At 36.4% G+C, this 24,166-nt stretch overlaps 1 protein-coding gene across 3 annotated transcripts in view; it reads right to left on the bottom strand.

Annotated features, from left to right (window-relative positions):
* baz2ba (bromodomain adjacent to zinc finger domain, 2Ba) overlaps window positions 1–24,166 on the bottom strand; it is a 185,235-nt gene that overhangs the window by 90,319 nt on the left and 70,750 nt on the right. Inside the window, exons 3-4 of one of the 3 annotated variants that reach the window (XM_078403833.1) lie at window positions 15,560–15,852; window positions 1,872–2,015 (exon numbers count right to left, since the gene is read on the bottom strand). In XM_078403833.1, coding sequence (XP_078259959.1) covers window positions 1,872–2,013 — 142 coding nt within the window. In that variant the 5' untranslated portion in view covers window positions 2,014–2,015; window positions 15,560–15,852. The remainder of the gene's footprint in view (window positions 1–1,871; window positions 2,016–15,559; window positions 15,853–24,166) is intronic. The other 2 variants (XM_078403835.1, XM_078403832.1) reach the window with 2 other exon arrangements.

Raw genomic sequence — 24,166 nt, 5'->3', positions numbered from 1 at the left:
TGCTGCCTCAAACGCAAGAAGAAGAATACATTGACGGATAATTAAACAAGTATATAAGGAAGAAATGTGTAAATGAATATGCTAAAACAAATATGTTACAGGGACTGGCACATGCAAGCCAAAAATACTAGCACAGTCTAGATGGGTTGTAGGAAGTGTTTTTGCTAATCTATTTACAGTAAAATGTGTACAAAGATGCATCTGTACGAAAGCTTCGAAAACCCCAAATAACTTACATTACAATGACTACAGATGTCAATTGATGCCACAGATATTTGCAAATTGAAAACAAATGGATAGAAATTCCATTCAAAAGGACACAGAGTGGGTCAGGCAGCATCCCTGAAGAACATGGATTGGTGACATTTCAGGTCGAGACCCTTCTATAGACTTCTTGGAGAACATGGATAGGCAATGTTCTGGGTCAATACTGAAATGTCCAGATCAAGTGTCTGAAGAAGGGTCTTTACCTGAAAAGTCACCTATCCATTTCTCCAGGTATGCTGCCTGATCCTCTGAGTTACCTCAGCACTCTTGTGCATCTGCAGCATCTCTTAACCAGCATGTGCAGTCTTTGTTTCTACCAATTGAAGCTCAAGCATAAAGCGACAATGGAGTTTAAAGCAAGGAACTTTTGTGGTTTTATTTTTCACCTTTTATAGCAGCAGGAATAAAACCTACCACAGATTGGTGCAGCGTAAAACAAAACCCAATACCACAAAAGTGACAAATTGCACCAGAACAACCAATATTAATTTACAGTAGGAAAATGATCTCCAGGGCACTCCCTCTAGCAGACTGGGAAGCAATTCTAGTTCTTACAAATATTATGTATGGTAAACCTGGCATAAGTGTCTTGGCGCAGTGTGCTAGTAACATAATTTCAACCAATGAAGGCTGCAGAGAGTACCACCACATTCCAGAATTTGCTATTCAGGAAGGATCTGGGGTGAGGTGGGAAAGTCTTGGCATCCAACAAGGCCTTAAAAGGGGAATCTAAATATTCCATAGTTCCAAGATTAGGTGGACGATGGCAGAGTTCAGGAAAAGGAAAGCACGCAAGGAACAGCTCTAGATAAGATGTGGGGAATTGCCCATTGTGACTTGTGAACAAATAGAGATCAAAGGGAACACAAGGGGGAGAGAAGAAAACTCAACAAAGAGAAATAGAGCGGAAAAAACTAGGACACAAACACAAGTATTGTTTGCAAAGCCAGAAACACGAGCAACCACTCGAGGTGGAATGGTAGCCAGTAAAGTGGAAAAACCAAACTGGGAAAAAAAGAACAATTTTTAGACTTTGAGACTTTTTCCATGCAAAAGGCTTGTGAGAGCCAGATCGAATAACTTAATAATAGACCGTAGATATCCTCAGCAATTCAAATGTAAACTGCAAAAGACATGCCAAGGAAAGAATTCCTGGAAATATGTTGTCATATTGTCTTCAGAACACGAATTCCCATCCAGTTTGGTTATGAACTCCCAGCCTCTCACTCTCCATCTTCTGACCTGAAGACTGCCAACATTGCGGGTACAGGATCCTGCAGATCCTTTGTTCTTCAGCAAGGAAAATAGTCTCATGATGGCAATCAACGGCACCATTTGATAAACTCAAAGTATAATTGAAATCATATCCTGCCAAGATTACTCTAGAAGTAGACAAGATTCCAGGTGAGAGGAAAGCAATGTTGCAGAAGATAGGACAATACAATATGTTTGTCTCCTTTATTTCACTGCGACATTAGGAAATAGTCGCACCTTGGAAAAAAAATGACTTCTGCAAATACAGAATTGCTGCTGCAAGCTTTAATGTCCTTATTACAATTGCAGTGAAACTTTATGAAATCATGAATTCCACGAGTATTCCTTACCGCAGGTCGACAATGTGGAGCCGAACCCTCCAGCTCCTGCAGAAATGCTGCTCTTAGAAACAGCTGAAACCGTTGCTGTAGAGGATGCAGAAGATGTAGAAGGCGCAGAGGAAGTTGATGTCAACCGCTCCCCTGACTCCATATCTGTGAAGTAAAAGCAAATTTAGAGATCCCAAAGACCTCTATCAATTACCACTAATTTTACTTTTTAATGCAGGAGCTTCCAAACATACAAAAATCCAACTTTAACCAAATTTTCCCATACATTTTAATGCATTTATTAAGCTTGCAATAACAATGTTTCACAGTATTCATGAATGACTGGATATCCCATGAGTTTAATTATGGGCAATGTTAGGATGAAATGATAGAATTATAGCAACCATATGTAGAGCGATATGATGTGGATGGTTATCGAAAACGGATGTTTCTATCTTAAGGAGAAATCGAATTACGGACAGTTCTCGGGAACTGGACCTTTGTGCAACCGAGGGACTGCCTGTACTATGGAAAACTACATTTTAATTAAATGAGAAGAGTTGCCAGCAATAAAGAAAAACTATTTTAACTAAATATTATATTCCCTAATTTTAGTTTTTTTTTTGGCTAGTAGCTCCATTCCTAGCCTTTTCTACAATTAATCTCCAGTACTTTTTCTTGAAATGAATATCATTTTGGATCAAAAATATGAGGATCTTTTACTGACGATCATTTGTGGTGATAGCTTCCCCTTATAAAAATTGTGATAATTCTGGCTACATAAAGGAGTTTGGATCCTCATTAAAAAACAACGAAACCACACCATAACGTGATTTACAAAGTTAGATGACTCAGTAGTCAAATGGAAAACTGAGCTCTCCACAGAATATCCGAGTTCTGTATGGATGAGGCAAAGCAATGTCATCTTGTTCAACAATCAGACCAAACAGTTAATGATTACAAGACTTTCAATCAGTGAAAGGCCAATAAGAATACAATGAAAAGACATGATCAGATAGCAGAACATACGCAAGCGAAAGAAAAATGGGATTAAAGGTGGATTTCTTTTTAAATCAGGAAAAAATGAAATGAAATGTAATTTAAAAAATAACTCTTACAGAAACAAAAATCTAAATGAATTGGCCTCCACCCTTGCTGAAGTTAATTTGTAAAACTTTTTGCCATTTCAAAGTAAATGTAATTTTCCCCAATGTTAGGTAGGAACAAACTGAAAGGGACAAGCTCAATAATTTGATATTTAAGGTATGTTGGTGAGGTAGCACATGAGCTTCTTGCTATTCTGGCTACATAAACAGTAACCAAGATGATAAGATGTTGTCTATGCACATAATTTGGAACAAATTAACATATCAAATGGCAACTTCCTGACTTTCATCGTTACTTTCATGTTTAAATGTACATGTATGGTCACAGGAAGTTGCTGCAAATGAATAATGGTGGGTAATGATCGACTCAATTATATTCTTACAGCAAAATATGTCGAACATGTGCATTATATATGACTTTTATATGCCGAAGTTTATCAAGTGAAATTTTTATATGTTATATGCTGACAATGTTTGTTTCGGGTAAGAGGTCAAATATGACTGGTCAGGGGTGTGACCTACATGGTCACACACATGACCAGTCATATATGACCTCTTACCCTAAACAAACATTATCAGCATAATATATAAAAAATTCACTTGATAAATTTCGACATATACAAGTCATATATACAGTACAAAACAATATACCTGTAATGCTTTCAGAATTAGAAGAGATGTATTCCACAATTTTTGTCACGCACGTGACTAAGAATGGCCCAATATATAAAACACCAAAAAAGCAATTGGGAAGAAAATTACTCAGTTGAAAAAAAGCCCAAATAGGATAAACAGGAGTAATCAATCAAATTATTTACACAATCTTGCATAATAACCTATTTAAATGTGTAATTTTCCTTCATACACTAATTGATATAGCTATATTTTTTACCTGAATGATCAAGGTCCTGGCCCAGATGTTTTAAGCTATTGGTCCGATCATTAAATAAACAAAAACAAAATGGTGACTTGAGTGGAAAAAGTCCAACAGTACCACAATTCATAATCAGAACTTGACTTGGTAGATACATGGAGGACATTTCTTCCAAATAAAGTGCATAAAATTAGGGGTCACGATAAAAATTGAATTGATAATATTTTCCTGTTTCTATAATTATTTTTGTGACTATCGTTGGATGAAAAATAATTGCAAATAAGCATTGATAGAAATCTTGACAATGCTGTGCTCATAATTATCACTTGCCTATGAAACAAATTTAACATAACTTCCTCCTCCCCCCCAAAGTAAAATGCCCAAAATCACTACACAAATTGCAAGAAAGCAGAACTACACAATTTAAAATGGAACATGCATTTGACTTCAACAAAACAAAATCGAGCAGTTTTCAATTATATCAAATTGATTCTATAAATTAAAAATAATGAAAACATATTGATAACCAAATTGCCAAGATAACCAGCTATGTGGTCGTTGGCCTAAAAAAAAAATCTCATTGTTTCCAAATATTGCAACACGATTGTTTTATTTGCCAGCACATTAAGTTGCTTCAGAAGCACTGCTTCTTTAATCAAAAGAAATACTCCCACCTAATTGCTTAGCACTAAAACCTAACATCAGTGAGCATGAATCTGTCACACCACAGCAAAATTAAGGGAGGCTGATGTGTAATTTTTTTGCATCATTGATTTCTGTCTGTATACAAAGACAGAAACTTCTGATTACATCTACTGTAACATGCGTTATATGTAATACTGGTCTCTGGACATTACTTATAGCTTCAAGGCTATTACTTCTTTAAATATATTTACATGCAATTAACTGCATTCTGGATTACCACAATGTACTCTAGGAATGCCAGAGATAATCTTCTTGGATGAAGGCCACAGTAGGAGATGCTGGCTGGCTCTGTAAGACCTTTCATTAATTATCTTTGCTGCTAGTTTAAATTTGACTTTTGTCCAAGATCTTAGGGAACTGAATGAGGACTAAGGCACAGTACAAAAATGAAGAATTCAAATTTCAAAGTACACAGCATTTTTTAAGTGAAAAATGAGTTAAAATTTAGGGTTGATTTAATTCCTGATCTACAATATCCAGGTTTTAGAAGACTTTACATGGACAATCACACCCATGAATCACAGATTCTTACCCACTGACTAGATTTCCCAATGAAATATTGCTCATTTCCTGAAGAAAATATTGTGCATTACTCAGACTTGGGTGTGGACTAAAAAAAATTGCAAAATTCTGCAGCACTCAGGGATGACCTTTTCAACTTATTTTTGAACAATTCATTTTGACCCCACTCAAAATAAGAAGTAAAAACAGCAGCAGTAGAATAAAATCTTGATGCAAAATAAACTGCAAAACTGAAATGAAGACAGACGATGATTAAGAAGCTTTACAGCCCACTCCGATCTATGGAAGGATGTGTTTTCAAATTAAAATGATGACCAAGATAATTTGAATAAATGGTAGAACAAAAATTAGTAAACTGGCAAGGAACATGAAACAGATTAAGCGCTTTCGTAGTTTGTAAAATGGAAAAAAACGAATAGGGCAAATTTGGATTCCTTCCAGAGAGAAGGGAGAATTTATAAAAGGTGAATAAGGTGATTCATATCAACAATTTGGATGAGAACATACAAGGCATGATTAGTAACTTTACAGATAATACTAAATTGGGTGGTATTGTAGATAGAGAAGATGGTTATCAAAGGTTATGCAAGATCTTGATCAGTTGGGCAGAGGAATTTAATATAAATAAATGTGAAGTATTGCATTTTGTGGCATCACAGATAGATCAGGTGATCAGGATACTGAATGTAGAAATTGAAATGTTATGTTACAGCTGTAGAAAACACTGGTGAGGCCAGTGTTGGAGTTTTGTGTTCAGTTTTGGTCACCCTGCCATTAGAAAGATGTTGTTAAGCTGAAAAGGATGCAGAGAAAATTTATGAGAATGTTGCCAGAACTTGAGGGCTTGAGCTATACAGAGAGGTTGAGCAGGCTAGGACTTTATTCCTTGAAGCATAGGAGGATGCTAGGTGATCTTATAAAGGTAGACAAGAACATACGAGGGATAGGGTACATACAGAGTCTTTTATCCAGAATCAAGAACCAGAGGACATAGGTTTAAGGTGAGACGGGAAACATTTAATATGATTCTGACGGGGCACCTTTTTCACAAGAGGGTGGTGGGTATATGGAATGAGCTGCCAGAGGAGATAGTTGAGGCAGAAACAATAACAATATTTAAAAGACATTTGGACAGGTACAAAACAATAGAACTTTAATTATCCCAGGAGGAAAATTGGTCTGCCAACAGTCATTAAACGCAAGAAGATGCATGAAATTAATGGAAAGTCCAGGATTGGGGATGTGCAAAGATTAGAGAGGGAGGAGGGGGAGTGGGGGAAGGGGAATCAGTCTACATCTGCAAAAGAACGGAGCCTACTCAGAAAGTAGACGGTTCTGTCCCTTCTTATACAGTGCCTCAGCTTTTCTGGACCAGTCCAGTTTACTGTCCAGGTAAACTCCAAAGTACTTGTACTCCTTGGTAAATTGCACATCCACACCCTTGATGGAGACTGGGGACAGGGGTGTTCCTCTCCTCCTAAAGTCCATCACTAACACCCGAGTCTTGTTACCACTCAACAAAGTAGTTGACTGCACCTCTGTATTCAGCTTCCCCTCCCCCCCCTCACTGATGCAGCCCACAATTGCAGTCATCTGAAAACATCTGTTGGTGGCAGGAGTTCGAGTTGTATCTGAACTCCGAGGTGTAGATGGTGAACAGAAAGGGCGAGAAGACCGTCCCCTGTGGGGCCCCTGTGTTGCTCACGAACATGCCCGAGACACAGTTCTGTAGATTGACATACTGTGGTCATCCAGTCAGGTAGATGGTGATCTAGGACACTCATGGAGCATTCACCCGCATGGATAGGAAAGGTTTAGAATGATGTGGCCCGAACGCAGGCAGGTGGGATTAGTGTTTATGCAGTACCTTGGTCGGCATGGGCAAGCTGGGCTGAAGGGCCTGTTTCCATGCTGTAAGACTCTAATAAACACAGAATTAAACAAACACTTTTTGACTGTTTTCAAGGAAGATGTGTTCTTTCCTAACTTCCTATATTCACTCTGTAGGATCTCATCACTTTTCCTACCTATGCTGCTAGCACCAATGTGTACAACCACATCTGGTTGATCACCCTCTCCCTTGAGAATGTTCTGCAGCTGCTCCAAAATATCCTGGACCCTGGCACCAGGGAGGCAACATACCATTGTCGTATTCTATTTGAATCTCCTGCTTAGTCCCCTAACTATCAAATCCTCTATCACTATAGCCCTGACCGACTACACCTTACTCCAGACCTCGTGCCACAGACCTGGTTGCTGCTGCAGGTGTTTTCTCCTGAATCAGTATCCTCCCCATTCACCCCTCCAGAAGGGTACACTTATTTTGAGGGTAATGGCCACAGGGAATTCCAGCACTCTCTGCCTACTGCCTTTACCCTTCCTGATGGTCACCCAGCTGCACCTTACTTGTAATCACCTCTCGAAAACTAAAACTCTAAAAATCGCAGTTCCAGTTCCTTCAGACAGTCATCAGGAGCTACAATTGTGCGCACTTCCAACAGGTATCATCCTCGGGGACACTGGAAGTTCCCCCAATTTCCAAACTCCTGCAGGAGGAGCATTCCACTCACCAAACTGCTATCCAGACTGCATTTCAAATTAAGCAGTTATAAAATTAAATATCTTTCTTCATCTTGATATCACCCTCTGCTCAGCCTCCTCGCTGAACCTCTTGAGAGAAAGCCTCAACACTTATCAAACACATCACTTGCAGCTCAGAACACAACTTCTCCCAAAATGACCTTTCCAAATAGGCCTCTTCACTATGCCTTAATTTCTTCCTATTCGCTGCATGGATGTGAGGTGAAAGTAGCAATTGAGACTAATCCCATTCCAGCTCTGTTGGCTATAAATTATGGTATATCAAATGCTAATCCAGGAAATTTTCAAATATGCATGTTTCTGCCTGAAACATGTCTTCAGATAGAGAGTTAGAGTCCCACCACACACTGGATGTGAAACAAATTGTTTGAAACCCCTGATATCTCTACCCAAATCTACTTTAAATGTATGCCCCATTCCACTTCTCAGGTCAGATAATCAGTTTCTTCCTCTTCACTCTAGGTCGACATCTGGATTGTCTCCCCTCTGTTTCAGAGAAAACAACTCCAATCTAACTGAGCTTTCTTCGGGACTGACATCTTCCTGTAATCTTCCAGCAGTCTTCCTGTAATGTTACCAGAAATGCAGCAATGGCATAACTAGCATTTTACACGTTTAGCTATAATTCACCAAATATTCAAGCAGCCTTCAGTAATCCTCCAAATGGGGATTTTGCACAACATTATCACTTCTGTTTCCAATGTTGCACAGCCAACCAGTGCTGGAAGGTTTTGTACTCTCTTTAAAACAGTAATGGCTCGTGTTATTCCCTTGGCAACCATCATGTGCACCCACGTAGTCAGGTCACTAATTGAATACTATATTATGGGCAAATTTGTCATGTGTTTCCTGTCCAGCAGAATTTTTTTTTTGGAATTGGTTACCCACATTCATTTACAAAGTTAATTATCGTCCATCATTCTGTGCTACATTTGAACTCAAACTGAGATTAAATGGCCAATCACTAATTCACTTGAGCCATTACCACAACCAACAGTTTTTCAATGTTACATAACATTATTATAACAGTTATTCCCAAACAAATGGCTCCATACCAATATAGGGATGTCCATACCAACATTTCAAAAAGATGAAAATAAATTGTCAATTTTTCTATCTAAACGATGTTGAAGCTGACACCACAATATATTTTTTGTTCATTTTGTGTCTTGTCATTTGAATCCCTAGCTATTAAAACCAAATTAATCAACAATCATGCATTTAAACTGCAAAAGCATTGATGTGATGAAAGATATGAGAAAAATCAAAGTAAAAAATGAATGTTCCTCTTTTTATACATTGTTAACTTTGTACCCAGCACTATCCCAGCTCCAACTTAAATATAGAGAGAAAAATAGTAAATTCTGAAACTTTCTTAATTATAACAAATAATTCTCAAAACAAAACCATCAAAACGGAAAATGCACAAGTGGTCAAAAATTATAAAATGAGCACAGCATCTTGAACACATAACCTATATGATTCAAAGTCTTTCTCTACTTTGATCCACAGAATGGTCCTTTTTAGGGACTTTCCATGTTCACCAATTTCAATTCCATCCTCACCGAAAACCACATACATACTCTTCCCTGGGGTCAAAGGTGTCAACAGCCAACAAACCAGATTTGGTTACCGTGTTCAAATGGCCCATTACGTCTTATGCAGGATTTTTAAAGTGATTTATTTATACTTTAACTGCTCTCCTAGCAGATACTAGAGATCTAACGTAATACTTGCTGATGTGTATAAATTGACACAATAACCAAGAGCTGCAGTTACCTTTCAAATAATGCAGATAACTCAAGGTATAAACGGTGAAATATCAGAATATATTATTCCCTATTCCCCCATTTGGGAATAACAGAACAATGCAATAGGCTAACATTAATTATTTACATATGCATTTAGTTATCCACGCAGTCGATGAATAATTGATTTAAATCTAGATTCAGAACAAAAGTAAAATAAAATGTTCCTTCCTCCTAAACTTGTAGATTTCTTACACACAACTTCATGATGTCAACATTCAGATTGAGGTACAATATAGTTTTTGGTATGGAAAATGTTATAATTCAGATCTTTCAATTTGACAAAGATCTTCTTCAGCATAATTGAAATAAATTGATAGCTTAACCAACATCTTAAAAACTACTATTAAAATGGCAAAGTTTACTCAGACAAAACAAAGCTGGTGTGTGTTGAGTGTGAAATTTGCTTTATTCTTAATTCTTAACTGTATGTTTGTGTTGTCATTTGTGAGCGGAGCACCAAGGCACATTCCTTGTATATGCACATACTTGGTCAATAAACTTATTCATTCATTCATGAAAGTATTACAATGGTGCAGTAGAGGGTGCTCAGTGTCAGAGAAAGGCATTTTTAGATTAGAGGGAGCTCAAGTCTACATCCAGCTGCATAATGCATTTACTCAGTACCAACAGAAGATACCTGAAATGAGATAAGAGCCTTTTATTTTAAGAGAACTTTGATCCAAAAAGATTTTTTTCTGCTTAAGCATAAATGGAAAGAATCAAGCTACTGCTCTTAAATGAAATCAATACACTGAAGAAATAAAATGAGCAGAACCTAGTCAATGCCATTCATGCATAAGAGAACAAAATTAGGAACTTAAAATTTGAAGCCATGAGCTAATTTGTAAATTAGCAACTTTTTGACAGTTTAATTAACAAATTTTAAAAATTAACAGAAGGAAGTGACAGAATGCATGGGAAATCATGAAAATTAAGAGATAAACAATGTACCAGTTACTTCCTACGAAGTTGAGGTGTGCTAAAAAATTCTGACGTCTGTACTTTTTTGAGTCAATTTTCAGTATTTAAATAGGATGCTAATTCAAGGAAGTCATAACAGGATCAGCTGACAGCATCACATCAACAGGAATATGCAGTCAGTAGCCATGTTACCGTAGCTCAGCATTTGACAGATGGAGCTTTAATGGTTTCAGGAGCACTCTATTTAAATAGGAATAAAACAAGCCAGTCGAAAAAAATGAGTTTAATGTATAAATTTTTACTGTTTCCAGATTCCAAATAATATAATCTGCTGGTTTAGTTCTTGTCAACACTTATAATAAAGATTCTAAAATGATCATTTCACTGAAGTTTACAATCTATTCAACATCTTAACACCCTTTTGCATTGTACTTGAAACTATTATTACTCAGTTATTCTGTGTTTCTATTTTCCTAGTTTAGTGAGCTTGTTATGCAGGGGTAAAACAAAGGACAATCAAATTTAAAGGAGTTGGGAAAGAAATGCACTCATAATCCACAAAATCAAAAGAATATGTGTAGGGATGTGCTTATGATAACAGTTGTGAAACACAAACCACCCTCAAGCATAAAGCATCCTTGAATGCCCTGTCCTAAATTCAACTCCAGACCTACTGTAAAATGATTGGCTGTAAGATGGTTTTGGACAGAACTTAGTTAATGGACAACAAATGATGACGTTGAATCCTGGAACTAGCTAAATAATGTTTGAATTGCATATCATATCATATCATATATATATACAGCCGGAAACAGGCCTTTTCGGCCCACCAAGTCCGTGCCGCCCAGTGATCCCCGCACATTAACACTATCCTACACCCACTAGGGACAATTTTTTTTTAACATTTACCCAGCCAATTAACCTACATACCTGTACGTCTTTGGAGTGTGGGAGGAAACCGAAGATCTCGGAGAAAACCCACGCAGGTCACGGGGAGAACGTACAAACTCCTTACAGTGCAGCACCCATAGTCAGGATCGAACCTGAGTCTCCGGCGCTGCATTCGCTGTAAAGCAGCAACTCTACCGCTGCGCTACCGTGCCGCATGAATTAACTACCTCAGACATTTGTGAGGTGAAAATAAAGGGTAGATTTGTCTTCTGCATTTGATACTCACTGATGAATACCAGCATTAACAATGACGAAATGCAGATATGGGCCAAAATTGATATGTCATGAATTTATACTGTCATAGTGGAATCACAAAGTCTTACTTGTTGAAATGGATTTCAGTTTTTAACTTCACATCAGAATTTTTTTCAATGTAAAATTATAAATAATCATACAAGATTTGTTTTAAAAGTTATATTTCATGCAGTTCCTCTCAAAATAAAGATGGCTTCAAGAGAGAGTTCGATATAGCTCTTTGGGGTAACGGAATCAAGGGATATGGGGAGAAAGCAGGAACGGGGTACTGATTTTCGATGATCAGTCATGATCATATTGAATGGAGGTGCTGGCTCGAAGGGCCGAATGGCCTACTCCTGGCACCTATTTTCTATGCTTCTATGTCACTTTAAGCATTATATTTCACAATGTCATTAGATTATTTACTAATTCAAGGTTTTTTCCCGGTTCTAACTAAACTTATTCATACAAATACGTATAATAAAATATATAATTTGACTATTTTAGAAAAATGAAAATATTTTAATTTAAAACGTTGTTGAAATGTTAATGGCAATAAACCAGTTACATTTTGAAGCTGCTTAAAAAAGAACTCTAAGCATTTCTGCACAATTTCGTTTTAAACAAGAGTGTGACAGATGGCTGATCCTACAAGAGATAATCCCAGCAACAAAGTCATCAGTTTGGATCTGCAATAATCAAGCTCTCGACACAGTGTATTTCTGCTAATGGAAGATGCAGGCTGGAAAACATTTTAAAACTCCTTGACCCTTGTTTCAAAGTCAAGGGTGTTAACAGTGCACCTTCTCTTCTCAGATTGCTGCTTATGTCTTTATTACCACACAACTACAAAACTATCATCTGCATACCAAAATTGCCAAAATTCATCCATAACAGTAAACATATATAAAAAGGTGCAGTTATAATGATTTTTACTACAAGATCCAAGAAGCCCTCTAACCATATCATTAGCAAGGATTTTACCGGGAAACATTAGCAATCCTATGTGGAACTGTTGGCAGTTTTCAACCTAAGTAATAGAAATATTAGTTTCCTTAAGAATGTCCAAAATACACGTCCCAAACATATCAGCCAAGCTCCTCTGGCCATTTCCCTGTTAGTCTCTAAATTCCCCATGGAGTTTATGGTGAGGAAATTGCTCTCAGATTCTGTGTCATGTTAAATTTGCCATAGGACTGGCGAGCCATTAGGAGCATGGGAAACCGAGTGGTGATCTTCTGAAGGTATATAAAATCATGATGAACATAGATTTAAAAGAGATCTAAGGAGCAACAGACAGCGGTGCATATATGGAATGAGCTATCAGAGAAAGTGGCAGAGTGTACATTATAACATTTAAAAGACACCTGGAGAAGTACAGGGATATGTACGATTTGAAGGGATATGGGCCAGTTGTAAGCAGACCGATGAACATGGGCTTGTTGGGCTGAAGGACCTGTTTTCATGCTGTATAGCTCTATGTATGACTCTATAACTTTACTTTGATTGATTTTAATTTAAATTAAAAACAGTGAAATTACAATTGTTCATGTTTAACTGTATCACTATTTTAAAGTTTTGATAACTTCTTGGGAATGGGGCTTTGCTGGCTATTAACAGAGAGGTTTTGTGAGTAGGAATTGTTCTGGTCTCCCCCCATCATCGCATTACATGGTTGGTGGCTCTGTTGTCATTGCATCGTTACTCAATTTGGGACTGCGGTATACAAGGTTTGGGGGACTCAGGCAACTGATATTAGTAAAACCTCATATTAGTAAAATCTAAGTTATTACATTCATCTCTTTGGTTACCTCAGTCTCAAGAACAAAAAAACATTAATTTAATTAACATCCAAAATTGTTTTCAGATGTTCATTTTTATCAGTGAAAGCTATCAGTGTTCGCAAATGGAACCGATGACTACAACCGATGACTAAAGTAATTCACACATAAAGCAGGTCCATTTTTTGTGACACAATGGACATCCAACATAATGCTTCTGAAAAGGCCAAGGCAACTTTGGCTTTTTAAGGACTTTTTTGCTTTTAAGGTCTTTTGGTTGGCATTTTTAATTTGAAAGTAAAGATCGCAACCCATTTCACCCATATGGCTGGGTCATCTCAGATTTTAGTACATATTTATATGAAATATATTTTAAGTCACCTCCATGTACGGATGATTGTGCCCCTACACATATTGCATGTAATTCCAATTTTAAATAAATCTAACATTTTTTAAAGATATTCCAGACACCTAAAACTTAATAAAATAACACAATTTTTTATAAAATGGTTACGTTTTAATTCTGAGTGTGGACAAGAAGTTTCGTGCCAAGGTTATTTGTATTTGTTTTATTAACATGGTGGCCACAATCCCATCTATTCTTTTTCAACCCACTCACATCAAAGGTTAATTTAAATGGTGCTAACCTAATCTGCCATAAGGAATATATTCAAAAATGAAAAGTCACTGAGATACAATATTAAATTAATGTATGAAGAAATTTAATCTTTGCATTATAAACCACATCTTTACTCCTCTATAAACAGAAATTGAATGACTTCGGGAAAAAAAAAATTAACTTAGATGTGTCTAAATTATGCAATCATTAAAATTCAGATACAATCCTTCTCTTCCACCCATTGTTGCATGCTTATGTATAGATTTGAAAATGAAATGTTTGCTATAAATATTCTGTGTAATTGTGCTCCCATGCGATTTAACTTCTTCAAATCTACACACAAGATGCTCAACTGTAAATCAGAGCAGGCAGTCATTTTACTTGCAAAATACGTTTTCTTTGATACCTTTGGGACTAAATTGTAAGCAACAATTCCCAGAGACATCTTCTGCTATAAAAGTGCTGTATCCTGTCAAGTACTCCAAAGACGTACAGGTATGTAGGTTAATTGGCTGGGTAAAAATGTAAAAATTGTCCCTAGTGGGTGTAAGATAGTGTTAATGTACGGGGATCGCTGGGCGGCACGGACTTGGAAGGCCGAAAAGGCCTGTTTCCGGCTGTATATATATGATATGATATGATGATATACCTCCTGTTCACCTTTTAAGTTGCAAAAGCATTTAAAAATGTTTGAATAACAAATTGTATACCCTTGAAAAATAGGAAATACTCCAAAATGTTTTGTGAACATTAAGGTATAGATATAAGAATGTGCTAGTAGTTTTACATAAATAATATTTTAATTAGTATCCAAAACCGAGTAATTTCCTGATCATAATTAGCACCATAAATTACCCTGTATAAAGTGGGTCATTTGATACTCAAACAAAATAAACCAGTTATTAGTCCAATCATTATATTGATTTGTGTTTGTTCTGCAATTGTAGTCCATCATGCTATCTGTAGACTGCAAATATACCAATTGTGGCATTTGAAAAAATAGATTAAAATTTGGAATGTTATTTTCACTGCATATAATGGGTTAGAGAAGTTAGGGATACGCAAAGAGACAAGTTCAAATTCAGATAAATATTTTCACTGTACAAAAATAAGCTCTCCTAATGACTGACAAGTCAACATTAAACAAGCTTATTTTTATTTATATATTAGCTTGCGTATCCCTATATATATTAGCTTGCTACAATAGATTTAAATGACAAATGATGTTTGTTGATAAAGTTAGGTACACCAAGTTATTACAAATTTACAGTCTGCAGGCACATACTAACCCATTTTTTTGGTTTTGGTCTAATATAGGCATTATTAAAATAGATTTTAATAAAAAATACTAACAGTCAGAGCAAAACTCACGATTTTTATTTGGTTCGAAGCGACGTTACTATTTGTATTTACCATTCTAATAAAGGCACAAGAAGTGACCATTTGAGAACGTCAGCCAGGTACCAAGGACTGTTATCTGATATGGGTCCAAGTTTTAACATCTCAATTACATTGGAAGTAGGGGAAGTTGCCAGCAACAGGAAAGTACTTGTCAAGGTAAAAAAATTCATTTACCCTCACCAAGATTGTAATCATTTTTCCCTCACCTTGCCTTCAATGCTCTTACTTCGATGACTCCAATAAGAGATTTGAGTTTTCACCTGTTGATTTTCACATTACAGATGAGCAAGAGCAGAAGGCGGAGACAGAAGCAGTTGTGGGAAGTTGGTAGTGGTGAATGCAGTATGGTCCAAGCACTGCTCAGCTAGACACTGGCGTTCTATCTCGATGTTTATTGACGATTTGGATGCCTTTGGAGTAGCAGCAAAGAATGTGCGTGGTCCTGGCAGTCATCCCAACCAAAATGTGCATACCTGCAGAGAGATTGGAGGAATCGGTCTTGAACGCTACATCACAAACTTTTGCAATAATGCCTACATCAATGGCAGGAGTGGCCACCTTCATGACATGGCAATCCCATGTGCATTACAGGCCTGTGTGCATGCAATGAACACCACTTCAGGTTTTGTGTACAGGCAATTCAGCACCCTGCTGATTGACAAAAAAGTACCCGCCGATCTCTCCCTCCCTTCCAGGGAAATGCAATCAATGCAAGTGGAACATTAGCAATAGGAAACATGGAAGTGGGAACTTTGATCAAAATGCTTCACTTTCTCATGCATTTCCATTTTCAGGTGGGCAAGTCTGCATTGTGCAGGTTCATTTAATGGCAAATTTCTAAATTCAAAAATCATTCAGCCATCAGCATCTCAGCTGTAAGATGGTGGATCGAAAGTAAGGTCACCCACATGGTCACACTTCAGAAACAAAGCTGTCTTAGGTAATATTAATAATAATAATAATAATGCATTTTATTTATATAGCGCTTTTCATATACTCAAAGACGCTTTACAGAGATTTTGAGAACATAGGGAAATGAATAAATAGATAAATAAGTAAATAAATAAATGAACAGAGAAAGGAGACAGAAGGTGAGGTGACCTTCAGTGGTTGAAGGCAGTACTGAACAGGTGAGACTTCAGCGATGTTTTGAATGTGGTGAGTGTGGAGGAGTCTCTAACGGTTTGGGGTAGTGAGTTCCATAGGGTGGGAGCAGCGATGGAGAAAGCCCTGTCCCCCCAGGATCTGAGTTTGGTCCGGATGTGGGGGGATAGGAGATTGGCAGCGGCAGAGCGGAGGGTGCAGGTGGGAGTGTGCCTGTGGAGGAGGTCGGTCAGGTAGGATGGGGCCAGGTTATGGAGGGCTTTGTAGGTTATGAGGAGGATTTTGTACTGGATTCTCTGGGGGATGGGGATTATCAGGTTATTCAGATATTTGGATTATCAATCCCATTTAAATTCTAAAACTACTGATAAAATTGGTTTTCATGAATGTTTAAAATATCTACCATGACGATCCTGTGATGTTTTCTTAAAACAGCCTCATAAACTCAAGTTAAATGATAATTGTCAAATCTACCATGACCCACCCATTCTCATATCCACTTCCTCATTCATAAGAATCACACCCTGACCTTATAAATTTGGAGATCAGATAAATCAATAAAGCAATTTAATTTGTCAAAAAGGAAGCTTCAATCAATTTAAATGAGAATAACATAAAACAATTATTTGAAGCATTAAAGACTAACTGAAATGAAGAAACTAAAAACTGCAGATGTTGTGAAAAGACACAAAGTGCAGAAGTAACTCAGCAGGTCAGGCAGCATCTTTGGAGAACATTGATACGTGATGTTTCAGGTCTGGACCCTTCTTCAGACTGATTGTAGGGTGGGAGAAAAGAAAGAGAGGAGGGGCGGGGCAAAGTGTGGCAGGTAATGGTAGTTGAAACTTGAGTAACAATTACATATATTTTCTAAAATAGTGGATGACACACGATCTAAGTAACCAGCAATTATAACTCGCTTGCCATTATTTATACAAGTTTTACATATTTCTGCTCAAATAGTTTTATTTCAAGACTTATCACACTAATCCTGGCTGAAATTACGTGCACATTGCTTCCTGTGGCAGCAAGGAGGAGCATGTAATCTGAGATTGCTCAGTATCGGCCCAACATTCAATGGAATTGGACTGGCTAAAGAAAATAGGTGATTTTTAAAATCAAAACACAAAGTGCTGGAGCAACTCAGCGGACCAGGCAGAACCTGTGAAGGGAGTAAATAGGCAATGTTTCTGGGAGGGACCCAAATGTTGCCTATCCCTTCCCCCACAGGTGCTGCCTGACTCACTGAGTTCCACCAGCACTTGGTATTTTGCTCAGAATTTCAGCATTTGCATTTCCTTGTGTCTCAAGGTAATTTTCTTTTCATATGCTGGGGAATTGGAAACCTTCAATAAAATTGTGCATTTGATGCCTTGATGGTGAGGCAACAGAATATTTTTTAGGTCAGGATAACATAGGTTTACTCCCCAACTACCTCATGAAGGTTTACCATGTGATATCAATGCCGCTTGCAGGATCAGACAAGGTTAAACACGCTTACGTTATCAGTGGAAAGAACAAACAAGTTCATGTATCAGGTGTAACCTTTCATATAAAATTAATTGATGTTTCAGAATTCTGGCACTGAGATTTTTTATTCTGCCTAATCCTATAAAATTTAAGGTTATAGGATTCCAAATGCCTTGGTGAATAGTTAATTAAAATGAGATTTAAAACCAAGACAAAGACTTCATAATTTTGACTGTACCCTGACAATATAAATTTAAACACAAAACTATACTGGGACAATTATATTAAAATTCTCTCATGTAAACAAACATGTAGAATAATTGATAGAGCTATATGAATCCCCTTTAATGAATTTCATTGCTCCTTTTTATTTAATAAAAATGATCTACTAATTAATCATAGTATGACATGTCTTGGGAAGCTAGAACCAATACAACAGTAGCACCAAAGTAAAATTGTATCAAGCTTTATGATTATGGCAGTTCAGAATGTCTTAAATGAAAAAAGGTATAAACCCAATTATATAATGATGTCAGTGTATTAGTGTGCTAGACATATCATTTTGAATATGTACCTGCAGTGAACATTTTATTAACCAAAAACTGAACTATAACCAAATCAACTAACAGTAAATACCTATCTGTGTTTATTTAACCCCCCAAAAAACACAACACATGTTAATTTAATGAACAGCAAATGAAGAAGCTACTTGCAGTGCATTGTAAACCCCTTAGTATGTGTCAGCTGTTCAGGGATTTACACCAGTCACACAGAATATGCATAATGCAGTAGACAGGCATATGAAAAGCAAGACAAAGGAAAAAGGCTACTCCTTATCAGTGAAGACAATTTCACAAAATCTCTGAGCCTTCTGTGTGCATCCATTTACTCTCCTGAGATCAAAAACATTCAGTTAAAAGCAATGTTTTAATGGTAGGAACCCGAGGGCTCAGACACACAACTCCTGGCAACAGATGCGCAACCTCAACCTTATTAACACTTTTTGTTGGTGTTTTTGTAAAAAAACAATCCTCAGAAAGAGTATATATAATACAATCAAAAACACACATTTTACTTTACAACTAAAGCTTCAACTGGTGAAATAGACCAAGATTCCCTGGTTTGATTCCAAGCAAGTACATGTTTAGTCATTTTCAGCCGTTAAAATGTAGTCTAAAAATGTAGTCTAAAAATGAACCACTGCACCTCCATGTTATAAAGGTAGTAAGGATTCACACTCTGAACAGTTCTCTATTTGACCTGTACATCTTAACATTAGAGAAAGTGAAACAGCCTTCAACTGCTTAAAATAACCTAATGCAATAAAACTCACAAAAACACAGTCCACATAGGCACTAAATCATCACGGCATCAACATCTTTATAATGTCAGAATAATGTCATCCATGGTTCAGAGATTCCAACTGCTTTTCCAGTCAAACCCAAGTCCCACACAGTGTTAGTGACAGCCCTCTTAAGTGCCAAGTAAGTCACTTAGCGCTACTAAACATTATATAGCTGCACTTTTTTTCAATGTTTAAGATCTTTTAGTTTTTAGTAGTCTTGAAAGTTATTAGAAAGTCAAGGACAACCATGAACACGATTTTGGCAGATTTAAAAGCTACCTGACTCAGCTATTAAAGATCATCTTGGCATTTTCAGCATTCTCCTTTTGGTTTTCGATCTCAAGAAATGCTCAGACCTGCATTTTACAATTTTCACATATATACATTACATTTACTTGATCTCTTGCTCTCTCTCTCCCCTCATTAACATCAACTAGATGACCCTATTAACAGTGGAAGCACTCAACAATCCTGGTCTCAACTAATCAGAGATAACTTGTTTATCAAAACCACTTCTCCCCACCCTCTCTGCAACTTAAAACTAACTTGTTTTTTTCTCTTTGCTAGTTCCAAAGAAGGGTCACAGATGAAATATTAACTCTTTCTTGCTCTACAGATATTGCCATACTTACTTAGCATTTGTGGAATTTAGATAAAGACACGCAACATAGTTCTAACAATACCTTGGAAGAAAAGATGGTCTTTGTTGGTAAAAAGCCAAATATATTCTGGCCATTCTTTACACCAGCAACTAATTTCAACCTTTTCTACAATTTACCAACATGCAGCCACAGAGAAATATTACCGATGGACCTTGGGTTCCTAAACAAATTGCTCAGAATGCTATAATATATTCTTGCATCAGAACCTACAAATTGGTTCAGAAAATAATGGCCTTTGCAGAGGGCAGCTGCAAGAGAGGAATCTACATTAAAAGCAAATAAAGCAGCATAACATCTGAAAGTAGTCGAGCAGATAACCTTTTTTGGAGATTATAGTATACAGAACACATCTGTATTATTTCAAAAGTTGCACTTCTGCCTAGAAAATCTTAAACCCCAAATAGGTTTGGACATACCCAATAATACCCAAGGCACAAATCATGACAACACAATAAATGACTGCTAAGAATAAATATAAAAAATTAAAATCTTCTGCAAAGATGAATTTTATACTAAATGTAGCAAAATTTTATTGGATTCAATTAACAATATTTTCATTGTTTAGTTGCTAATAATCAACTACCAATTAAAATGCATGGTTAGCTAATGGTCCTAAGATCTTAGTTTTGCCTGATTTGGTTTTGTCTGAAGCATTGGCTTTGTTTGCCAATCATCCACATGACAAACAAGTCTGGCAGGTGTTTAGTTGAGCTGTACTTCTGCATCATTTAACAATTTTGTGATGCAGCATCACCACTACGTGCAGTGTGCAACAACTGTGAAAGTCATATTTCTCAATAGTGCTCACGAGTCTTAAATTGGGCTGCTTCAGTGAATTAGAAGCTGGTATCCCCATTTTGTACAAAATAGGCTGCTCGCATGATTATCTTTATGTTACATTCTACCATTAAAAGAATTGACAAAAGAAAACAATTGTGGCAACATTCAAGCGATCAGTCAATTTATTAACCAATTAGAAAAATATTAATAAAAAGTGTTCAATTTCTGAATGGTAAAAGCTGCTTTAAAGAAATCAAGCAAAATTTTCAACCAACCCGTAAAATATTACAGGGATAAATATGCAACTATTTGCATCAAATGGTTGCAATAACATTACATTAAATTAAACATTTTTGGCTAAATTTTATTATTTGCATTTTATCATGGCTAAGTGCAAATAATAAAATTAGTAGCTTAAATACACAGTAAGACATGGAAATGCAATGGGCACATTTTCAAAGGTATTCATTTTGTTTATCATGTGCTAGATTAAATGAATTTATGTTCTGTGCATCAAATATTAATCTTTATTACAAATAAGGCTGTTATATTTATTCGAAATTATTCTCAAGTATACCAGGCGACTGACACAATTTCAGTTATAGTTTTTCTATTGATTTATTGTATTTGTCTTATACAAACTTTAATTTTATAATGCACTTCATAATTTGCAGTGTGAACTCTATTGTTGAAAAAAACTATTATCTGGTGTTAGTCAGAGCGAGATACTTTTAAATCTATTAATTTGTGACAAGTCTTTCACAAATGACAAGGTTAAATGTAACATTTGTTCACTGAGCTCAGTGATTTTGCTACCTTACTGAAGCAAATCATATTATTTTGCTGAAAAAAGAAAACTGACTTATTGATTTATCAACAGTGGCACTTTGCATTTATGGATAGTCTTTGTAGTTTTTTGGAAAACAACTTGGAAAAAACAATAAAATTTATATAAAAAGGATTAAGAGATAAAAGGGCTATGTTGTAAGTGAGCAGCTATTGAGAATAATACTCTTCAAAACACAAAGCTTTTGCAGTGTACCACAATTATCCAAATCTTGAAATATGTTTACCTTATAATTCACTCCAACACAAAAATAAATTAACTTAAAAAATGTATTCTTGTTTCATTTATTCGTTATTTTTGATAACACTAGCAAGGGTTTGCTGCAGTCTGCTATCCAATCAGTTGATTTGCGATATTATACCATGAGTGCTCACATTGCTAAAGCTGGTTATTTGCCCATTAAGTCTACCAACCCCTTGCAAAAATGTTCTTTCCCTACAATTACTCATCAATATGACTTTCATGGAATCAAACAATTATTGTAAAGAATTTTTGGCTGCATTTTAAATATCGAACACAAAAAATGCATTACATTTCAAGAATAAATGTACTGTTCTTTTCTTGTTATGTTCAACAGTTTAATAATAGTGGTAGTTTTTCAGAATTGTCTGTACTAGGTAATGTCATTTGGTTTGGTACTATATTAACAACCCAATACTGTATACTTTTTTTCCCCCAATTGGAACAAGTTCTAAGGTTGTTATAGATTACAATTATGAATGTTGAGATAGATTAGGCCTATCCCAATTATATGCTGGTTTTGCCTAGGTCACAGATTTTATCACGTAAAACGGTCAGTGCCCCCAAGACATTCCAAGGGTTCAGGGTACATGATTAATAATCAATGATGCATCATCCATTAATCACATCTTAAAAAGATTGACACATTATTAAATAAAGTTGTAGATGCAACAAACATGAACAAAATATTTCAAACTGAGTTTAACGTGAATTCATTGACACTTAAAATATACTTACGATAGTTTTCGATATGCATCATTTCTGATGTAAATCTCCACGAGACTAACATCTACATGTTTTACTGAAACCAGCCTCAGTGTGCAGAAACTGCAAGTTCTGTCCGTCAGTGAGTCAGAATGCATGTTCCTTCGTACACAGGACAAAAATCCTCCATTTAATCAGAGACTAAATAACTGCAAATTTATGTATTAATGAGATGCATTATGGGAAGCAGCTGTAGTAAAGATCCATCACTGATTTTGTCAAGGCCAACTAACTTCAGTAACAGCAAATGCAAAGGAGTGGTGAATCATTAAATTTTCCAATATTTATGACAGGCAATTTTATCGATATAAAATTTAATAAATATTTATTTGCACCACTTTCCAGATCTGCACAATTTATTTTCTGAAAAATTATTAAGCTACAATAGACAAGTCTCAGTCAAAAGAACCTCTCTCCTAGTAAAACTTTGGTTAGTCCAACAATGCAACGAACATGCAAAGTGAACGTGGAACATTTTTCTTGTTTATAATTGATTTCATGTACCTCATCCCTCCCCCTATATCGACAAAACTGAAAAATCAGAAGTATTACAATCGATATAATTGAAGCAACATTGTGCACTGAAGTAAGGAAAACAAATAGCAACTGTGGTTCACAGCAAACACATGTGAAGCTCATTACAGATTCACATAAGGATTTCAGTGCAAGCTAACATACTGTTTTGAATCCTTTTTGAATTCTAGTCAGAACCAGATTTGTTTTTTAAATTACATTGGGTTCATAAGTAGAATAGGGTGCCTGCAGAATTGCCTTATACATTCTGTGGCACAGCACTGTTCTTTAATAGGCTATGTTAATGATTTTAAGGTAACATTCAATTGAAAAATGCAAGTACAATCCAAATCTATATTGCATGTGATGCACCCATGCAGAGATCAGTGCCATTGGCACCACGTAAATCAATGTTGCATGTGATGTATCTTCATAGCAGATACATAGTGGTAATGCCAATCAGTGTACAGTTTTGCTGCCAGAGCAACACTGAAATGAATCTTAAATGGAAAACCAGGTTTTAAAGAGGATAAGTTGTTTAAAAAGCAGTCCTTAACTGAACCTTCAAGAATTCACCACCAAAGTCAGTCATGAAATCCTCTCTGATCACTCAGAGGCCTCCTAATACTCCAATTAAGATCATCTGTATTCATTTGGGAATAACTGGAGTTTGGGGGCCTCTGTACCCCAACTGCTTTAATGCTTCCCTTGGGTATCCAGCTCAAATGCCACAATGCCTTATCATGGCTGGAGAAATGTGGTACCCAAATTTTTTCCAGCCCAGCCATACTACTAAAGTTGTTGTTCTCAGAGATCCAGGGATTTTAGAGTCCTAATATGATGGGGATTATGCTTATTCATTCTGAAATCGTACATGATCACTATATACAAACACATTGAGGGCTCAAGATTCATGTGGCTTGCATGCAAGACACCTTGAAAATCATGCATTCAAGAAAATCATTCCGTGGCCCCACAAGTGAGTGGCAGAAACCCCCAAGCATTACTATATTGTTTATCAACTTCTAGCTCATTTTTCACTTTACACCATATTGTTCATT

Source organism: Rhinoraja longicauda, chromosome 8, assembly GCF_053455715.1.
Source record: "Rhinoraja longicauda isolate Sanriku21f chromosome 8, sRhiLon1.1, whole genome shotgun sequence".
Lineage (NCBI taxonomy): Eukaryota > Metazoa > Chordata > Chondrichthyes > Rajiformes > Arhynchobatidae > Rhinoraja > Rhinoraja longicauda.
Note: the sequence above shows the minus strand (reverse complement) of the source record. Positions and strands in the feature narration are given on the sequence as shown.